Here is a 22,295-nt window from a genome sequence, read left to right on the forward strand (position 1 = left end):
GAGAAAGAGGCGCCTATGTAGCTCAGAAACATAATTTCAACTGCCCGTCATTTTGCATTTGTGAAACTGTACCCGTTATTTTCTTTTTCTCTCCCAAATCGGTCTCCAGCCACTCGCGCTGTTTACGGTTCTTGCCACTGTCCCCCGAAGCCCATGACAGGTCTTGGCCCTGAACTTGGGCTTGGCCAGGAGACCAGTGAACTTGTTCTCCCATCTCACTGACCCACTGCCAAGAAGCTCTGATCTGTGTGTCAGGTTCCAAACTCAATGATCTGCTGCAACCTACAAAAAAAAAAAAAAAAAAAGGCCAAGAAAGTATTTCAGATACAGACACAAAATGAAAGCAAAAAAAAAAAAAGTACTCCATCTGAACTAGAATTATTCAGTTGATTTATTTCCATTCTGATATCAAATCAACTGTTTAATTATTAGTTTTTTAATGGCCCAGACTTTTCATCTGACTCATTTGTACTGTGGTCCCTTGCAATTGCTGCTTTTCTTTTTAATGGACCTGACTGAAGTCACATCCCCTATAAATGACATCTCTCTGTTCCTACTATAGATTTTCCTTCCTAGACTTCTAAATTCACCCTCATTTCAGCAAAGTACAATGTGTCTTAAAGGTTTAAAATGCTGAAGGTTCTTCTCACTTGATCAGAGGGGACTCTACTGTCTGTGTCCTTGAAGAGGAGGGACATCCAGGTGCTCTGAAGATCAGTAAATTGTACTCAACGTCATCCTTAGGACCTTAATTTTACCATGTCCAAGACAATGTGGAGGTTAGCAAATAAAGGCCACACTCCTCTCCTGGACAAAGAAGACATATTCATATTGTTCTCTGAAAATATTTTACTTTATGCTGAGAGAATATTTACACAGAATATATTTCATGATGGAGGGGCTAAAAAGCCCTTATTTCACACACTCATGTTTGAGCACTTTATTCGAGATAACCACAAATCAAACTGTAATCTTTAAAAGCTTTTCCTGTTAAAATATAACAGAAAGGAATTCTATCTTAACATAAATGGCATTTTGAATTTTCATTCTTTTTTTGGCGAAAGCGTGAGAGAGCTTAGATTACAAAGAAAAATATTTTCTACTTCATGCTAATTGAGTTACTGTCTCGGTATTTCTAAGTTACAGCATACTTGGTGCTGTGTGACCTGTGGAAGAAAAGAAAAATAAAATCCTTTAAACTATAGCATGGGAGGGGGATGGGAGAATAAACTACCCCTGAAGACGTTAAAATATCAAATTCTTTTTTTTTTTAAGATTTTATTTATTTATTTGACAGAGAGAGACACAGCGAGAGAGGGAACACAAGCAGGGGGAGTGGGAGAGGGAGAAGCAGGCTTCCCGCTGAGCAGGGAGCCTGATGCGGGGCTCGATCCCAGGACCCTGAGCTGAAGGCAGACGCTTAATGACTAAGCCACCCAGGTGCCCCCTAAAATATCAGATTCTTAAGGAAAGCTGGATCCTTACCGTTGGAGGTAAAGAGAAATCGCTTGTCGGACAGGGAACCGCTGCAATGATAAACACAAACAGGAGGAGGTGAGCTGCTTACCTGGATCACAATGATGGACACAGCACCACAGCCCAGGCGTCACAGAGCCTTCCGGCACCTCATGGGGTCCTCACCGCACCCCAGCAAGGCTCTTACTATCTTCATCACTGGTCTTTTATAGAGAAACTCAGGACCACTGAAGGGAAGGAACGTTACTAACGCCACCCAGGTGACAAGTGGCCAGGACTCTTGAGTCACGTCACTGCTATTGGGTCAGAACCTTGTGTGGTTTCCATCACGCCACACTGTGTGGAGAAGGAAAATGCACACATACAGCCTTGGGAACAACCTTAAGACCCAATTAATTAATACCTGGCACTGGAGGCAGAAAGAATGACAGCCCTGACTACCTCCTTTGCTTCAGTAGTCGCCCTGAAGCATCCTAATCGCTGTCAATAGTCAAGGACCACGGAGAGAAACGAAGGAGACTGGCCACTTTTAGAAGAATGATCATGTCATGTGTCGCTGCCTTCTCCACAGACTTTGCTCCTTCCCTGAGGGGTCCTGCCCCAGTGGTGCTGCTCTGGGGCAGCCTCAGCTCACTCAGTCTCTGTCCAGTCACACTCCTCCCTACAGCCATGAACCATCCTCCCTCTGGATGATAAGGTGCAGTGGGAGAAAACTCATAGCATCTCACTGACCCGGCCTGAGCTGGGGCTCGCGGGACAGTCCTACTGCTGAGCTGGCATTAACCCCGGGGCCTGTGGACTCTAGGATTTCTACAGCTTGTGGTGCGCTCGGAGGCAAACATCATATCGACCTCATTCTGCAGCTGTCTCCTTCCGTCGAGAAGAGATTCCGGAGGCCCAAGATTGTATTTACCTTTTTGTAAGTCCCTTACCAACTCAACAGTGTGAAACTACGTAGAAAATTTGAAGTTCTGGCTCTCATGTTAATGGCGGGTGGCGTCTGCTGAGGGGGACGCAAATAACCGCTACCCGCACAGGGAAAGTCTCCCTGCCTGCCCCACTTCCTCTCGCCGCAAGTACTCGAGCTCGCCATCATGTCCGTGGTGCCGCCCAATTGCTCACAAACCGGCTGGCCCCGGGGGGTCAACCAGTTCGGCAACAAGTACATCCAGCAGACCAAGCCCCTCACCCTGGAGCGCACCCTCAACCTGTACCCTCTTACCAATTATACTTTTGGTACAAAAGAGCCCCTCTATGAGAAGGACAGCTCTGTTGCAGCCAGATTTCAGTGCATGAGGGAGGAATTTGATAAAACTGGAATGAGAAGGACTGTAGAAGGGGTTCTGATTGTACATGAGCACCAGCTACCACATGTGTTACTGCTACAGCTGGGAACAACTTTCTTCAAATTACCAGGTGGTGAACTTAACCCAGGAGAAGATGAAGTTGAAGGACTAAAACGCTTAATGACAGAGATACTGGGTCGTCAAGATGGAGTCCTGCAAGACTGGGTCATTGATGACTGCATTGGTAACTGGTGGAGACCAAATTTTGAACCGCCTCAGTACCCATATATTCCTGCACATATTACAAAACCTAAGGAACATAAGAAGTTGTTTTTGGTTCAACTACAAGAGAAAGCCTTGTTTGCAGTCCCTAAAAATTACAAGCTTGTAGCTGCACCGTTGTTTGAATTATATGATAATGCACCAGGATATGGACCCATCATTTCTAGTCTCCCTCAGCTTCTGAGCAGGTTCAATTTTATATACAACTGAATTCCTGCCCAGTGGAGAAGTAAAAGAAGCCGTCTCTGTGAGCACAGCTATGCACAGTGTAGAATAAACATGGTAGAAAAGTTTGTTTTGGTTTTTATCTCTTTCCCAGTCCCTAAATTGCTCCCTACTTTCTGTTGTTTGAATAGTAAAGTTAATATGAAGAACTCGATAGTGGTGTAAACAAAAGTGATAATGTTTAACTTACTTTTGGTTCTACTCATACTTTTTTGTACAACATTAAAGAATATGAACTTCTTTCCATTTGTATTTTTTTTTATTTTTCACATTAAACTTGTAAAATTCTTAAAAAAAAAAAAAAAGAAAATTTGAAGTTCTCAAGATGAATCTTGCATGCATAGCACTCGGTATACTGATACTCGAGAAACGCATGAAGAGGTAGATGCCACTGTTGTGTGCAATTACTTTACAATCTGAGAGTATGGCTTGTTATTTAAATGTTTAACTCTGAATTACATCCGGCAACCATGGACAGAGAGAGTACTGAACGGTGAAATCCACAGAAAACCCAGAAAGAGGCTGGACAAGAGTCTAAGAACCTTCCCAGCAAAGCTCTGGGACCATTGTTTAGAAGTACCAGGTAGTCCAAGTCCCCGGAATAGACCTTTTCGTTCATATTCTTTGTCCACTCTCAAGCGGAGACTCCACAGCCCCGCCATTCCACATAAAGGTTCTGTTATATCCGCTGCACTGAATACAATGCAGGAACCCGTCATTTCTCACGTGAAAATGCGGACCCGCTTGCCTAAATTCAGAGTTCGCGCCAAAGCCGGGGTGAAGATCCAGCTCTCCTAACTTCTAAAGAAAGGTGCACGTGGTTCACATTCCAAGTTTTATTAATTTATTTAGGGCCTCTATTTGACTGCTTTTTCCATTTTTTTCTAACATTCCTGCACTAAATATTACACTTGAAATTTTGCCCAAATAAAGCACCTGATATTGTGGCAACTCGGAGGGTCTCAACTCGCTCCCACTGCCATGAGACACTAAAATATTTATTTTGTTGTCATTGAAAAAGAGAAGTTAGGGAAAGAAGGATAACTGTGGAGTTAACCCTGGGAAGACACCGCCAGGGAAGACTCTACTCCTAACGGCTCTCTGCCTGGCTCTTCGCCCGTGATCAGCTGCGATACATGTTTCCATTGCACTCTATTAAACTAAATACAACCACTTGGAGAATTCTATTGGTAAGTGAGCCTCCTCTCATAAAAATGAAAACCCTCCAGGAGGCTGGGGTTCTGAGGCAGTCACACGTCAGCGTGAATGCATTCAATCAGACGCCTGGAATTGCCGGCCTTCCCCGGGGGCTCGAGAAGCCATCAAGAAGAGGCTGATGTCAACTGAAAAAGCAAAGCCTTCGCTGCTGGTGGTGTGAGCCTTCACCCTCGGTCTGAGGTCAGCCTCTCTTCCTGATTCCATTCTGGTCTCCTCAAATCAAGGAAGTGACCCGACCCGGATGAATCCCAGAAGAACCCTAGATATTTACTTTAGGGACTCCTTCTTCCTCAGTGGCAGAGCTTTTTCCTGAACACCAAACAATCATGCGTGGGAACACAAGTTCAATGACCGCATGCACACTGCTTCCCCAGCAGCACACCGGCACAGAGAAAAACAACTGCCCCCTGAGGATTTGGGAGTCGGGATGAGTGGAAGACATGTGTCCACATGTAGTTCACTCTTCTCTGCTCAGGACAAAAAGCCAGAGCAAAATCGGAGCTAGAAGGAAGAAGGGACCTTGATATAAACCTGGACTTTCTCTTCTTACCAAAACAAAAATCAAAGAGTTTGTTCAAATAACTACATGGAATGTGGAGCAAAACATTTCCATGGTTGAGATTTCTGGACTCTTTGTGTCAACGTTTAATTCTGATTTACATAAAGCGACTTCATCTGTATCAAGCCTAGAAGTAATTGAGAACATGTCTACTTCTCCTCAAGCAGTTTAAATAATTTTTTTTCAAAAGTAAAATAAAATCCTCATAGTACAAGTTCAACTTTTTATGGTCCTATTTTTCTACAAAAGAAACACTGAAATGTATACAAACATAGGCAAGAGATTCCAAAAAACAGATTTAAAACCAGAGGCCAATTCTTTGTTCCTATCTGGAGATGTGGCTCCCAACAAATCTAGGCCACAGCATGGCATCTTTCTGAAATAGTGCCCTGGTGTCAATATACTAGACCATAAAAAATTGTAAACAGAAACAGATCCTCAAAAGTCAAGGTCAAGCCGATACAGCTTACTGTGTATAAGCAATCACTTTTATTATAAATCAGGATATAATATTTATGTTCCACAAAACTTGAGGCAAATACATAAGTGAAAAAATATATGTACATACATGTGTGTGTGTATATATAATGCATGCATATATTTCTTTATATATAGTATATATATGTACATGCATACACGTATGTATAAAATACATGCATGTGTATATAAAATGAATTTATAATACACACATATATAAATTTTATTTATTTGAGTAAGGATTTTACTTTCTAAAGGTACTCTGTTACTAGGCATTTAGATCTTAAATTTGGGACTGATTTTGGTCACACAATAGGAAAAGAACACTTTGGGGCCTCTCAAAGCTAAAAGTCCTATCCAAGGGGAAAGTAGCAAGCAGAGAACACAAAGACAGAGTGGTGAGCCCGCCCATCAGAGGGCAGCCTGCACCCAATCCTTAGTGGATGGCTGCCTTCTGTAGATTACATACAGCATCACTTGGGTGGCTTGTGAAAGACCTGGACTGGAATACCCTCTCCAGTTACCCCACCCACAGCCCTCAACTCAGAATTGCCAGTGGGAGCTCTGCCTTTTCCCTCAGCTACCCACCAGCCAGGGCCCTGGACGTGAGCATGGTGTGCTGACTGCCACAACTCCTCTCGTGTCCCTCTCTGGGCCTTGACTCTGCTCCCATGTCCCATATGCCTGGTTCCTGCCTTCCACCAAACCCAAGGCTTGCCTTCTTCATGAAGGTGACCTAACCAATTTCTACTCCCAACTTCAGCCACTGCTTTAGAATCCCCTCTCCTGTGAGCTTAAGCCAACACCTCAATCCAGAAATGGGTATCGGTCCCTAAGTTTACTTATGAATTCATCAATCGGTTCTTTGGAAGTTAAGATATATTTTCCTAAAAAACAATATTATAACTTGGAGTCAGAATCACCATTTGAACTACAGTATCACTAAACTAAAGCTGTAATACATTTAAATAAAAAGCAAAAGGGGAAGGGAAAAAATTACTATGTAACTTTCTCAAAATGACATCAGAGTCACTACATTTATGCTAACTAGGGAACCTATCAACCCCCTTATGTGGTTTTTTTTTTCACCAGATGAGATGGTCCACACTGCCTGGGAGAACAGAGCAGGGAAACATGATTGTGTTCTTTCTGCACATAAGCAAGGACCATGGCAAAATGGCGGGGTAGGGGGCTGGAGTGGGGGTGCTTGGTGATCTGCACACAGACAGGGAAGTGGTAGAGGATACAGGCCCTGACCTCCTTTTTCCTACTTTTGGATCCTGAAATTGAAATGCCTATAGTCTCTGTCTTGTGCCATACTCTGGGGACTAAGACTATGGTGACAACCTGTCCAAAAATACAGGGTCATGGTAGCAGGAAGACATTTCTGGGGCAGGCAGGGAGGGAGCAGGAGATAAACACAGTGGCTTGAGGACCACCGTTCTCTCACAAGGCCTCCACCCAAGGAAAGCCTCCCTCTGGCCCTTTCCAAGCTGCCTATTTCTATGGGTGGACACCTGGACCATGAGGCAGGATTATATTTAGTTCTAACAGCTCTTATTTTCCACTCCAGAAGCTGAGGAAACCTAAAAGCATTAAAAGCTCAGGTTGAAATGTTTAAAACAATTGAACAATTGACATACTTTTTTCTCATGAAGCTGAAAGAGCAGAGGATACCAGCAAACAGAGAGGTAAATGTTAACAAAGCCCTCTTTTTTTTTTTCACTTCCCAACTATTACTCATCACTAAGAGCTTGTCTCTAGGGATCTCCCGGAGAGCTTGGTAATTCTATGGAGGCTTATTTTAGTTCCTTGTCTTCTTCAGTACCTTTGGTAATATTGCAGATAACCAATAATTTACTAAAACTGGAAAAACTGAAAACGGACAGCCTTTATTTTCTCCTACTAAAGCACCTGAGAGTAGAAACATTCCTTTGCCCTAGAACTTCAGATGTGTGCCATTTAATTCACTTGTCAGCATAAACAGTGAGCTTCTTTATTGCTGCATTGCTCTTCCACAAAGACACCGTAAATGCTGCTTTAAGCACTCACACACAAACTGACAAACCCTTGGGATCATATGCCCACTGTCCCTTCAAAATAGCTGATAAATTATGCCTTTCAGGTTACCTTCCACTCAGAACAAAAGACAAAGTACTTACTCTCTTGAGAGCACACCATTGGCCAGGATTCCTTCATAGCGACTTAGCCCTTTGTGCTGAAGCACACTGATCTGACCGCCCAACTCATCTGCAATTATTCCTGCATGGATGGCGGCTTTGCACAATAACGAGGTCTGAAATATAGCAACGTCATCACTCACAGTTACTCAAGAACACACTTAAAATATGGTGGGAGGTTTCCATCTTGTTATAACATGTGGTCAGGATCCCTGTTTGACCCATGACATTGCTATGCCATAATTCATTTAAATAGAAAGTTTTAGAGGAAAGGAAAAAATTATTGTATAACTATCTCAAAATGACTTCAGAGTCACCACATTTACGTCAACTTGGGCACCCATCACTGCCCCCCAGTGAATAACGCCTCCCGAAGGTCATGCCCCTGTGTAGGTACCTCCCACTGACTGCACTGGACCACGTAACTTGCTCAGTTCTGCTGCAGATGACATGGCCCAACCAACGGCCACACATGTCATCATGGCCACCTTCAACCCTCTGGCCCCACCTGATGCGCCACATGACTGCAGGAGCTCTTTTAGGCAAGGGAGATTAAGAACTGACCAGTGCAAAGTGCTGACCCACAAACTCATCAGCAAATAACATGGCCACTATTTTTTTTAAGATTTTGCATTTATTTATTTGACAGAGAGAGGGAGAGAGTAGCAGAGAGAGGGAGAAGCAGACTCCCAGATAAAGTCATTCTGAAAGCAAATGATATGAAACCAGCCAAAGTTAAATAGGAAACCTGTTTGCTAGCACCTACAGATCATGTACTCAGATCTACCATGCAGGAAGCCATTTATTTACCTGTTGTACTACAACACAGAGCTCTGTCAAGAGGAAGCAAGATAAACAACTAAAGTAAGAAAAAAAATGATGCTATCTCTCTTATTACATATAATTTTTAAGTTCCTTGCATGGGATGGGAAAATAACAAAGATACTTTCTATTGCTGGGGGAAAAACTATACTTCAACTGTTTATTTCCCTTAGTTAATTTCCTGAAGTCATTTAGAAATAGTCTGTGCCAAGTATATCTCAAATTGAGGTATTATAAATCATTTTAAGATTCAAACAATTTATAGGCCAAATGAATATCCTATGTCAATCTTGTAAATAAAGACAATACATGAAAAAGAAAACAAAGAGCAAAATTGCAAAATATGCTGCTTCCAGAATCAGGATGTATTAAAAGCAAAAATTAAAGCCAAGTTTGTTTTCCCCTTGCTGGAGATGAGATTATCAGTCTCCTGAAACATGTATGTTTTCTTAGATGCACAAAGACACATGTCAATGACTCTTAGAAAAGTTCCATCACTATACAGATTTTCACATTTGTAGTAACTCAAGCCAATTCTCATGTGCTAGAAACTCAACTATTTTAAGTAGCAATGTTAATATTCAAAGATCAGATACCAAATTTCTGGGATTGAGATCTGCAAATAGTAAGAAATGAAGGACTGTGTATCTGGAAACAGGACATATACTTTAGAAAAATGACTTCTTGTGATGTATTTTTCTCTGGGAACAACGTATACAACCAGAGAGTCTCATTCTGCAGGAGAAACTGGGGGTGCAAGGCAGGAAGAACTGTTACGTAAGTGCAGGGCAGCTGGCTTCCCTGATCCCAGACACGGTGTTGTTACTCTCTGATGTGAATGGTCATGTCCTTGGCTATTACATGAACCAACAGAAGCATTAAAATACAGAAATAAATTACAAAAAAAAAAAAATGACCTCTTATAAAAAAATAAATGGAATTATACCCGTAGGTGTAGAAAAAGGGTTTTATTTACCATTTCACTTACACCATGCTTAAGTGGAAATGAGAAAAATAGGAATGCATGCACGAATAACCTTGGTTTTTATACTTATTATTTCATTTACTCTCAGAAAAGAGAGAATTGTGCATTTACCTCCGGGGTTTTAGATCTTATTTGACTTGACTTTATGATGAGTTTAGGCAGAGCAACAAACACTTTTTAATTTCCTCCCTGTCCTAAAAATACCCTCAATTACTTACATCTCTGTATCCATCCACCAGATTCCCAGAAATGTCTCCTGCTATGTCTCGACAACCAGCTGGGCAGAATTTGCTGGAAAAAGCAAATAAAGAATTGATATTTTATTAAATTACACTTAAACTAAAAATATAAATTATACTTAAATGCATTTTCTCTCTTCCACAGAACATGCAGGAGGGAGTATGTTGTTTTATTTATTTTTTTAATTTTTTAGAAAGATTGATTGATTTATTTGAGAGAGAGAGAATTCTCAAGCAGACTTCCCACTGAGCACAGAGCCTGATGTGGGCTTGATCCCAGGCCTGAGATCATGACCTGAGCCGAAATCAAGTGTCAGCCACTTAACTGACTGAGCCACCCAGGCACCCCAGGCATAATTTGTTTTAATGACAAATCAGAAACCTGACTTATGAAAACACAGATTAATCTAAAATGTAAACCTGAAGGCAAGTTTTACACAATAATTATTTGCTTTATATAAGGATTCATTATAAACTCTATTAAACAATGAGCTTCCCTAATGCATCTTAACTGATTCGGAGGTGTCCAAGATATCTTTTTAATTTTTATTTATTTTACTTACTTTTAAAAAGTTTATTTATTTATTTGTTTGTTTGTTTGTTTCTAGCAATCTCTACACCCAACGTGGGGCTTGAACTCACAACCTGGAGATCAAGAGCTGCATGTCCTTTCAACTGAGCAGCCAGGTGCCCCTCCGAGATCTATTTTTTAAAAAGAAAGTTTCTAAACACTATACATAGCATGATCTTGTTTTTATAAAAAGATATGCTTAAAATATATAAAATAATAACTTATGTTTTTCATTTTTCATGAATATAAAGAAGACAAGGAAGACTATCTCTGGATTCTCTCCAAGAATAGCATTTTGAGAAACTTTCACTTTCTGTGCCATTTGACTCTGTAATATTTTGATTCAGCCTACTAGCTCTCACCCCCCAATAGTAACTTAATGGAAACCACATATGTAAATTTAAATATTTTAGTAGCCATATTAAAAAGGTAAAGAAACAAAGGCAAAACTAACAATAATATATTCTAGTTAACCCAATATATTCAAATTTTATCATTTCTACATGTAATAACAAAAAAAATTGTCAACAAGATATTTCTAGTCTTTTTTCTTTTGTACTAAGTCTTCAAAATCTGCAGTTTATTTTATACTCATAGCACACCTGAATTTGGACTAGTCACAGTTTAAGTCTTTAATAGCCACACATGGCTAGTGATGGTCTACTTTAGTTATCTATTACTTTTGCAATCAGAAAAAAAAAAAAAAGGTACGGGTGCCTGGGTGGCTCAGTTGGTTAAGCGACCGCCTTCGGTTCAGGTCATGATCCTGGAATCCCGAGATCGAGTCCCGCATCGGGCTCCCTGCTCAGCAGGGAGTCTGCTTCTCCCTCTGACCCTCCCTCCTCTCATGCTCTCTCTCTCTCTACCTCATTCTCTCTCTCAAATAAATAAATAAAATCTTAAAAAAAAGAAAAAAGGTATATATATTTTTCAGCTTTACTGTGGTATAATTGACAAATTGTAAGATATTTCAGATGTATATCATGATGATTTGGTATATGCTACCCAACTAGTAAATTAACATATCCATCGCCTCACATGCATTAATATATAAATGTATATATTTAAATACACACACACACACACACACATATACACACACATATTTAACACATATATCTCTAGCAAAAACATTTAAGTTCTACTCTCAGCAAATTTCAGTTATATAATACAGTGTTATCTGCTATAGTCATGGTACACATTAGATTCTCAGACCTTATTCATCTGATGGCTGCATATACTAATCAAAAACATTAATATCTCTGTATCAAATACATGACTAGTCATATTAAGGCCAATGCACAAAGACTAAATAGACTCAATTTAGTTCAATTTTACTGTCAAATGAATTTAAGTTTACACTAATCGGGTATTGCCAGCAAATGAGTTATAAAAACCTTTTGGCTTCCTTTTTTTTTTTTAAGATTTATCTATTTATTTGAGAGAGAGAGAGAACATGAACGGGAAGGACAGAGGAGAGGGAGCATCTCAAACCAACTCCACGCTGAGCATAAAACTGGGGCCGAGCTTGATCTCACGACCCTGAGATGATGGCCTGAGCCGAAACCAAGAGTCGGATGCTTAACCAACTGCGCCACCCAGGTGCCCCAAAACCCTTTGACTTTTAAAGCTTTCGACATTTCACAATCATAGATGAAGGAATGTGGACCTGTACTAGTCACCACACCTCATCTCACCTAAATGGTACAAAACAGCTGGGCTGTAGCTTAGATGATCTGGCACCGTAACATCACCCTGTAGGCCTGAGTATATTCTTTTCTGTAGGAGGACCGGAAATGATCGCTGATGCCCAGAGGCCCTATCACCACTGGGACTCTCTAGGTATGGCGGGGAAGATCTCAGAGAAGGTTGGCGTTTGTCCACGATGAATGAATGGCAACTTTACAGGGCAAATGTAATTACTGGTCATTTTAATTTTTATTGTCTATTTAAATTATTGGTCATTTTCTTTTTTGTTTCTCTACTAGACTTAATATTAGTTAACACTAAAATCAATTCTGCATGTAAAATAATCTCATTTATTAGAATATCCGAGATGGTCAGGACCACGGACTCTTGTGCCTGACTGTCTGGGTATACTCATGAAGTGTGTAGCCCTGGGCAAGCTACTTAACTGCTTTGTGCCTCTGTTTTCAGGGTATGACAGAACCTACCTTGCAGGCCTACTAGAACATTCATGTGAGTTATTTATATGCAAAGTCCAGGGAGCTATGACTGGCATGAAGTAAGCACTCTAAGGATTTATAGCTGTTGTTAGCAGTGTTACTGACAGTTCTCTCTAGACCAGTGGTTCTCAACAGGGAATGAATTTTGCCTGCCCTGGAAGACATCTGGCAACATCTGGAGATATTTTTGGTTGTCACAACTGGCACATATAGGGTAGAGGACAGGGATACCGGTAAGTATCCAACAATGCACAGAACAGCTCTTCATAACAAAGAATCATCTAACCCAAAATAACAATAGTGCCAAGGTTGAGAAGTCCTGCTGCTCTAGACTGCTCTTACTTTATAGATGAGGAAATGTACATCAAAGAGATTAAGTAATGTTTCCAGTTAAAGCTGGAATCAAAAATTTCATCTCCTATTCTCAGTAAGTTTCTCTTTTGTGAGAAAGACAAAATGAACTCCCTCTGAAGTGAAGGAATTACAAAAGTCACTTCCAAATGCTGGCCAGGTAAAAAAACACATTCTAGACTCCACTATGGCTCATTGGTACTACAGCAGAACTCAGGGGTCAGCAAATTGTAGCTCATGGGCCAAATCCAGGCTGCTGTTTGTTTTTTAAATAAAGTTTTATTGGAACACTGCCACACACATTTGTTTACATATTGTCCATGACTGCTTTTGCATCACAGCAGCAACAGAAACTATGAATAGATGCAAAAAGGACTGCATTGCCTGCAAAATCGAAAATATTTAGTATCTGGCCCTGGACAAAAAGTCTGCTGATCTCTGGTATATAAGAAAGCATTTCAAGTATTCTTCATTACTTACAATATAAATGATTAAAAAAAATTAAATACAAATAAGGTACTTTATCTGGTTTAATGTGAAAGAAAGCATAATGTCCAGCAACTTATGCCTGCAGCACAGCTTGGACACTGTATTTACCTGTATTCTGTTTTCAAATAATGGTTAGCGCGTTCCAAGCACGTTATTAAATCTGTTATAAATAAAGATAATTGCAATTAGGAGACCGAATGGAAGGATACTCATACTCAAAAAAAATAATAATAATAATTTTAAATAATTTTAAATAAGGACTTTTAAAAAATTTTTTTAATATTTTTTTTTATTTATTTGAGAGAGAGAGAGTGAGTGAGCAAGAGAGACAAGCCGGGGGGAGAGGAGAAGGGAGAGGGAGAAGCAGGCTTCCCACGGAGCAGGGAGCCCGATGCGGGGCTCGATCCCAGGACCCTGGGATCATGACCTGAGCTGAAGGCAGATGCTTAACTGACTGAGCCACCCAGGTGCCCCTAAAAAAGGATTTTTTAAAAGTATTCACTATCTAGTTATTATCTGAATTTTTCTCCTTAAAAATAAATCAAAACTGAGAACACTGTCTTCACGATTTAACCAATTTCCTCCATTTCTCTTCTCTACCACCAACCATGGTTTTTCAGCAATTGTCCAGTGAACGCTAACAGGAACTATTTCAAACAGAAAAACCAACACTGGTTCATTACTGTCCACTACAAGCGTATAATATCCTCCCTTGGATATTCACGTGTATAATAAGCTCCCTTGGCAAGAGCAAAACAATTTCAAAAGCCCGACGTGGTTCATAGAGAAGGTTCGGAAACATTTTAATTTAGCAATTTAGCTAGCAGCATCTGAGAGACCATGGAACCACGTCCTTACTGAGAATACAACCTTTACACTTTGATCAGTCAGGACCAAGGACTTAAAAAAGAGAATGCTCTTTGGAATACAGAACTGAATAAACACTCAGCAACGGGGATGCTAAGATGTTGTGGATTTTAATGCATTTAGATCAACCTAGGATAGTTTCCAAAATATTCCACACTTGCTGCAATAATTCTTTCTTTCCTTAATATTTTCAATAGTTCTTAGGGAGCAACATATGGTGAACACTGGTCCTGCTGGGGTCTGCTGGGATTGGCCAGATTTGATTGGATGAGAGGGAAATGAATGGTGTACCCCCTTCCTGGAGCATTTTTGCCAGGGGGCGCTGAGAGCAGAAACTCTGGGCACTTCCGTGGCCCTGGGCAGACATGGAATGCATGTACAGTAATCACTCTGGAGCACAAGAAACCTAGACAGGAGGCCATGCTTTCCTCCCTCATCGGTTTCTATACTCCCCTTCTCTCCTGCTCAAGTGCCAGCTCCGTGGTTAAGCACACTGTGACAGTGACTTCACATGTGACTCATACCCCCAGGCTTCCCTCATGCTGGTGCACTGGTGCGTGTGAGTGGATGTGGGGGGTGGAGGGTGGAGGTGCCACTGGTTAAAAGGCTTGTCCCCTAGGGTGAAAAAGGTTGGGGGAGGGCTCCAGGGAATAACCAGACCTTAAAATAGCCCCAAAGATGCATCCTCCAACATTTCTAGGAAAATGAGATCAACCCTCTCCCACATAGGTCAGCTGATCAATCTAACATGCTTGATAAAAGTATTCTGAGTTCAGATCTAACTGCTTACAAAGACTTTGCATTCCTCTCTTCCTTCACATATTCTATACTTGAGGTCACAATTCTATCCAGAGATGGTGATACAAGTAGCAAGAGGAATTCTTAGACAGACACAAGTTTACAGATTTGGGTGGATTCTTCTGCTATACCTGGATGGTCACTGCTGGCATAGGTCAGCAAAAATCCCCGCCCCGAAATGTGGGATCCACTCTCAAAGCGAACAGTGACTTCATTCGTGTTCAATAGGAGTTCCTTGGGAACAGGCATACTTCCACAATATGGTCCTAAAAACAAAGCATACTTTTGGCACTTTCAAAATTTAAACCAGCACAAAGAATTGCTAATATGGTATTTTTTTTCCTTAAAGGTCAAATTTAGCAGACAACACATATATAAGATTGCAATTGTTACCCAACTGAAATTTTGCTTATTACCGGAACTGATAATTAGTGCCTAAATGTGGACTTGATGATACTGACAAGCCAGAGGGGCTGGGGGGCCAGTGGCTAACTCTAGATAAGCAATAGGCTGGAATTAATTAATTGTGAACAATCCGAGATTGATTTAAATTTTTATAAAAGAAGACTAACAAAGGTCAAATACATTAGGTAGTCAAGAAAATGTTATCACAAAGGTGATATTCTAGGGGCCTCCTAAATTTGCTGGAAGAAACTCACAAATTTTTTTTTCAAGGAGATTTCCAGAATTAAAAGACTGTCCAATGCATGGTAACAATCTTATTTTCATGCAGTTTACACATTTATCTTTCTCTTACAGTGCCTTCTGGTTAACCCATATAATTTATTTTGATTTGCAAAAGGAACTGTATAAAAAAGCAGAACAATTTCTAAAGGCTTTTGAAAGTAGTATAAATTATGCAATTAAGAGTGTAATACATCATTTCTAGAATAAGTTACCTGAAAAGCAATATCCACGAACCTTCAAAGAACAAAATTAGATTTGGAACTAAAAAGGAAAAATAGACCTTCCTCAGACTACTCAGGTTAAAGTTTAGTTTGTAAATTGTCATCTTGCAAATCATGTATGTAAGGCATAATAATTCTAAGAAAATAGGGCTTAGCAGGCAAAGTTTGAAGACGGGTATTTCTTCATTAACTTCTCCCCAAATACAACAGTATGGAAAGAGTCAACAGCAACATCAGGCAACAGTCAACAGTGACAACAGTGTCAACAACAGGTTAAGGAAGGAGGAAGGAAAGAAAAAGTTCTGGGAGAGGATCATGAACCCAACTAAGCACTCCCCTCCTGCTATAGAGGACCGGATTTCTCTTTTGTCCTGTCCAGGTCTCACATTTGGAAGATGTAATTGAACAAAAGAGAAATGTTGTGTGTTTACCTTCATGCCTCAAATCTCTGTTGTTCCCTATTATTAAATTATGGTGAAATCCAAATTAAAAATGATGACTTACCTCTTTAGAGAAACTCATCATATATAATTACTTACATGAAATGCTAGCAAACTGCTTAGAATAGTACCTAGCATATAATGAGAACTGCAGAAGTACTTAGTAGTTAGTAGTAAGTAGTTAAATAAATAAATAAATACATACATTAAAAGAAACAAATAAATAATGTCTGTTTTCCTTTTAGACTATGTTCCATGGGGTTAGAAACTTTTCTATCCATCACTTTATCCCCAGCAGCTCATACAATACTTGGTATGTGGTGGCCTTCCAAATATTGTTAGAACTGAAATGAAGTTAAATGTTCTTCTATTTGCAACAGTTTTGAAAAGCCAAACCTGATTATAAAGATGCATGAAAGATTTAATCCTGGCATTTTAAAATATCATGAAGAAGTCAGGAAGAGAAATGTGGAAAAATAAGAAAGGAAAGAAAATCATTAGTGTAATAAATATATGGATATTTGTGAACTTTGACAGTGGTCACAGCATGGTAGAGAAGCAGTTTATACTAAACCCATTTTTGTACAGTAAAGTAGAATGATAAGCATTTTTTCAAAATTAAAGTGAGTAAGGTTACTAGACTTGACTTTTGCAACTTAGTTTGTTTTACGTATGTTTGCAATTCCTTTGTTCTCTGCACAGATAAGTGAAGACACTTGCTTTGCAAATCTAAGAACAAAAATGAAATAACTAGTAACTTGTTGCTATTGGTAAATCAGAATATTTGTCTAACCACATTTATCTTTTCCAAGAGGAAATGATAATGTATTATACTCCTCTCCAAATGGTGATAATGATACTAATCTCTCCTCCAGTTTCTATAGCATTCCAGTGAGTCCTAATAAAAACAGTAAGGTAAGCAAGTCTAAATTTTTGATCAGTGAGAATCTGTTTGGATTTTTTTTAGATATAACACTGTAAATTTAATGTGTACTATATATTCATTTGATACATTGATATACTTTAATATGATTGTCATTGTAACTAGCACCTCCATCAGGTTACATAATTATTTCTTTTCATGGTAGGAATAATTAGGTTCTAGTCTCTTAGTGAGTTTGGTGATTATACAGTTGACCCTTGAACAATGTGGTGGCTAGGGGTGCCAACCCCCGTGTAGCTGAAAATCCAGATAACTTCTGACTCTCCAAAACCTTTTTTTTTTTTTTTAAGATTTTATTTATTTATTTCAGAGAGAGCACAGGCCCATGCAGGGGGGTGGGGGGAGGGGGAGGGGGAGAGGGAGAGGGAGAGAGAATCTCAAGCCGACTCCCCACCCCACTGAGGATGGAGCCTGATTGCGGGTGGGGGGTGGATTCCCAGGACCTCAAGATCATGACCTGAGCTGAAATCAAAAGAGTCAAACGCTCAATCAACTGAGCCACCCAGGCGCCCCTCTTGACTCTCCAAAAACTTAACAACTAATAGCCTACTGTTGACCAGAAGCCTTACCGGTAACAGAAGCAGTCAATTAACACATATTTTGTACATTACATGTATTATATACTGTATTCTTGTAATACAGTAAGCTAGAGAAAAAAGTATTAAGAAAATCATAGGGTAGAGAAAACACATTTACGGTACTGTATTGTAAAAACAATTCATGTGTAAGTAACCTGCATAATTCAAACCTGCATTGCTCAAGGGTCAACTTCAATATTGTTGTCCGTATTCACTATACTGTGAATTAGATTAGTGCATATTTACTACTCATTGCAAGCTTGTACCCTTAAATAACATTGACCTATCCACGGCACCCCACCCCGTCCCCTGGTAACCACGCCCTTTTATTCTCTGTTTTTATGAGCTTGGCTGTTTTAGATTCCACATATAAGTGATATCATACAGTACTTATCTTTGTCTGTCTGACTTATCTCACTTAGCATAATGCCCTCAAGGTCCATTCCTGTTGTTGTAAATGGCAGGATGTCCTTCTTTCTCATGGCTGAATAATTGGAATGTTTTTTCTTTTTTAGATTTTTATGGAACAGTTGAAAGGAAAGGTTGCAACACTGCATGTATCTTACACAAAGAGATAAGAGTGTATGTCATCTCGCTAAGTTGTCACACAATACATATAATTTCCTACCCCCCAAAAAACACATAAATACAGTAAAACTCTAATTTGGTTGTCTCCTCCCAAAGTCATGTTAGGAATGTAAATATTCCTGGAAGAAGTTCAAAGATAAGATGTAAACACACACACTCTTTTAATCACCTTTACCCCCCAGGCACCAATCTCTCTCCCATTCTTCCTGAAGTACTGTAAAAATTTAACTAAGCCCCGGATGGGGTAGGCTATACCCTCTCCGTCTCAACGCAGCATTAGCAGCTCCTCTGTTAGGTTCACCACGACACAACCATCAGAATAGCAGGAGACAGCGTGAGGCCAGTGGGGAGGCTTGAAGTCCAATGCTGTCTGTCGTACCGCCTGTGGCAAAACATCCAATTATTTCCTGTCTGAAGGCCTGACAGATAGATTCCTTCTCATGGAATGGAAGTTCATAACTGCATTCCTTGAGTTAAAAGGGAGAAGAGATGAAAATGGAAAAACGTGCCTGGCAGTGAGAGGGAAAAATAATGAATGGGAAGGTACTGAAGGGACCGACCAGTCTGTCCCAAGCAACGTTTTCAGTTTTCAGCCAAACTCTATTGAGGATTATAGCTTTTCTTATGACAAAGCCTTCCTCCACCCACGCCTGGCCACACAACGTATTTCTCTGTTAGTATTCTCCATCGAGGCTTTTAAAAATGGGGTTACACTTATGTTTACACATCCCCAAAGACAATTCCAAAGGAAACCCAATTGAGAGCTTGGCGACTTCTAATCTTGATCACGGTTGTGGTGTCTGTCCCAGACCCCAGTCTTTCTGGACAGGGTCTTACGAACTGGAGCAGACTTAAACATAGGACTCCCAGGTCTGGATGGGTATTTGCTTCACAACTGGCCGTGCTGTGTGTTCTGCAGCACTGGGACTTGCTAACTCCCCTCGACCCTTGTCAGGAGGCGGGTTCCATCTTACTCTGCTGTCCCTGGTTCCCATCAGGCTGGGGCACCGCGGAAAGGCAGTTCATCAAGCAGGCAGACAAATCAGGAAAATTAAATACCTCTACCTTTTGTGAAATGAAATTGGTAGCCCTGGACTGTGGGAAGCACTATCGGCGATACCAAATGGAATAGCGCTGTGGCATTTGGCACCACACGTGAGACCAAGACCTAGCAGACAATGCACTGATTCCCTGGACAAAGGAAGAAAAGTCCAGGAACCGTAGGAGCTGCCTTCACTGGGCTCACTAGGCCAGTTCCTCTCAAGACATCCCTTGTTTGGAGCTACTGTTCCATGAGCAGCTGTGAGGGAAACCTTTTATCTTTCCATGTGTGAATAAAAGAAAACTGTCCTCCAAGGAAGAATAAACGGTCTGCCCTGAGCCAAACCCGGAATCCTCTTGCTCTTCTGGCAATCTGACAGTCCATTCCATACTGCGATTTATGCCACTCGGACATTCTCTGTGGACCGTCGGAGATGCCACATTACAAGGCAATAATCGTTTGGTTAATAACTGCTCTAAGCCATGTCAGGCGGCTATGTGCTTTTCATCTTCAAACGGATGAAACTAAGTTATTGTTTTGTCTGTGAGAGGGATGTGTTTAAAAAATGGGGTGCATGCCATTCAAAAGCAAAAACCAACACAAACCCAGAGACCCCTCCCCAACCCGACACAAACTCTCAGTGGTGAAAAACAGAGACCCGACTCTTGAGAGATCTGTCATAAATCAAATTAAAAACAAGACAACCTCCTAACAACTTTCATTAACCTTATGAACACCCTCTGCAGCACACATGTAATTTCTCATGAGGGATAAGAACCTGCTGATGCGCCTAAGTGACCCTAAGGGTCCTAGCCACATGGCACACACCCGGCTGCCTGGAAAGTGGTTGCTGGCATGGCCCAGATTTGTGCTCGGAGCGTGCTGATAAAGCAATCTCTCGAAATGCTGAAGCTGCAAACGCCTTTACACTTGCGTCCGTTTTCCATTTGTTTTTTCAGTGCAGTCAAACGGCACGGTTTGTCCTTGCTTGCCAATTGCCATAGGGTCATACAGAATTTCCAGGGCCATTTTCTTTGAAAAGGAGGGGGATTAGCATAAAAAAAGGATATTCCTGGACGATGCTATTAAAACCATAGTCACGTAAGAATGTAAGTGGTATCCCTGGAGAGTTTTGGCCTCTGGTTCCCAGACAAAGATCAGTGACAGATGATAAATGAACCAGGCAAATTCCAAGACAAAGGTGTGGTTTTCCTTGGGGCTCTGGGACTCAGGTCAAGAAACGTCTTAACACTAGAGCTCACAACCCACCTAGGCCATTACTTCTCTCCCAACCAAAGACGGCAGTTACTGAAACTAAATCACAGTGTCTCCAGGGAAGGGTCTGGGAGAAAGGAGGAGAAGGAGGCGGCCCATAGCTTTTTCTCCTTGAGGCTTATGGTTATGTCAATGGGATACCTTGTGTGGAAGGGTCTGGCCGATGTAAGTTTAAAATGCTTTCTGACTTCTATCATGGCATAAAAGACAAAACAAAATAAAACAAAAACAGACAAACAAAAAGCAGTCCTTCTCAAGGGTGTCCACCCAAGTAGACCCAATTGGAGGAGAATGGACGTACTTCTGAGGCCCAAAACAACTTTGCACGAGCTAGGAATTTCTTTAAAGGCTGTTTTTTATTATTATTTTTTAAAGTTGTGGGAACTGGGGCGCCTGGGTGGCTCAGTCGTTAAGCGTCTGCCTTCGGCTCAGGTCATGATCCCAGGGTCCTGCAATCGAGTCCCACGTCAGGCTCCCGGCTCAGTGGGAAGCCTGCTTCTCCCTCTCCCACTCCCCCTGCTTGTGTTCCTGCTCTCACTGTCTCTCTCTGTCAAATAAATAAATAAAATCTTTATAAATAAATAAATAAATAAATAAAGTTGTGAGAATTTTGCATTCTTCATAATATGTCTGGGAGATACCACTTATAAGATAAGATGCTACCAATCTCATGTTTTTTCCCTATTTAGGATTTTTTAAAAAAATCGACAGACAAGGCATAATGATTAGATGTTAATGCAGTATGCCAGATACGTATCTTTCTAAAAATTATCACAGAAATCTTGTTGCAATCAAAACGTTTAGTATCATTTCCTACTTTTCCCATTTCTCTTGTTCCTAGTGTAATATAAATATTAACGGCTGGCTTCACGTCGCTGTACTTCTACATCACTGACAATGGTTAAAAAAAATACTGGGAGTGGGGGTGGAAGTAGAGGAAATGGAAGAGAACAATTCTTGAACTTCCTGGTTTTTCTATATCTCAAATCATGTAGCAGACCACAACCAATTCAACCCATTTACCATTAGGTTCCCGTGGCAAGCTGGTTTCTATCTCTGACCACAATGCCTCCTGAAGCATTTTGACTAAGAAGCATTTCTTTGAGACCTTAAATTTTTACTTGCACTCTTCATGTGAGTGATTTCTCAGAACTCCATCTTATTCACAGGATGCCCCAGTGGGGAGGCCTGGAGAAGTCTCTTCCAGCAAATTACAGACAAAACTACAACTCAGGTTTTCTTATACACAAGCCACTGGGTCAGATGGTTTCTGGGACGTTACAGGGTTTAAGAGTGGAGTCTCTGGAATCAAATGCCCACACTCACATCCCAGATCTAGGAAAGTGATAAGCAAGTTACTTGACCTCTTTGAGCTTCAGTGTTCCTAGGTATGGATGTTAACAACAGGCCCTGACCGCAGGGCTATCAGGACAGTTAAATGGGTTAGTTAGTCTAAGGAACTAAGCCCCGTGTACAGCATAGAGTTGAATGCTCAAGTGTAAGAGCTTTC

The 22,295-nt window shown here is 40.7% G+C and overlaps 1 protein-coding gene and 1 pseudogene across 1 annotated transcript in view; one reads left to right on the forward strand and one right to left on the reverse strand.

Annotated features, from left to right (window-relative positions):
• DCBLD1 (discoidin, CUB and LCCL domain containing 1) overlaps positions 1 to 22,295 on the reverse strand; it is a 63,901-nt gene that overhangs the window by 9,305 nt on the left and 32,301 nt on the right. The window contains exons 3-8 of the mRNA XM_028117063.2: positions 15,143 to 15,277; positions 13,455 to 13,506; positions 9,729 to 9,801; positions 7,686 to 7,819; positions 1,486 to 1,526; positions 73 to 282 (exon numbers count right to left, since the gene is read on the reverse strand). Of these exons, the coding sequence (XP_027972864.1) occupies positions 73 to 282; positions 1,486 to 1,526; positions 7,686 to 7,819; positions 9,729 to 9,801; positions 13,455 to 13,506; positions 15,143 to 15,277 (645 nt within the window). The remainder of the gene's footprint in view (positions 1 to 72; positions 283 to 1,485; positions 1,527 to 7,685; positions 7,820 to 9,728; positions 9,802 to 13,454; positions 13,507 to 15,142; positions 15,278 to 22,295) is intronic.
• Positions 2,458 to 3,423, forward strand: LOC114219519 (cleavage and polyadenylation specificity factor subunit 5 pseudogene; annotated as a pseudogene).

Source organism: Eumetopias jubatus, unplaced genomic scaffold (genome assembly GCF_037043125.1).
Source record: "Eumetopias jubatus isolate StellerSeaLion01/CBP00866 unplaced genomic scaffold, mEumJub1_p1.0 scaffold_6, whole genome shotgun sequence".
NCBI lineage: Eukaryota > Metazoa > Chordata > Mammalia > Carnivora > Otariidae > Eumetopias > Eumetopias jubatus.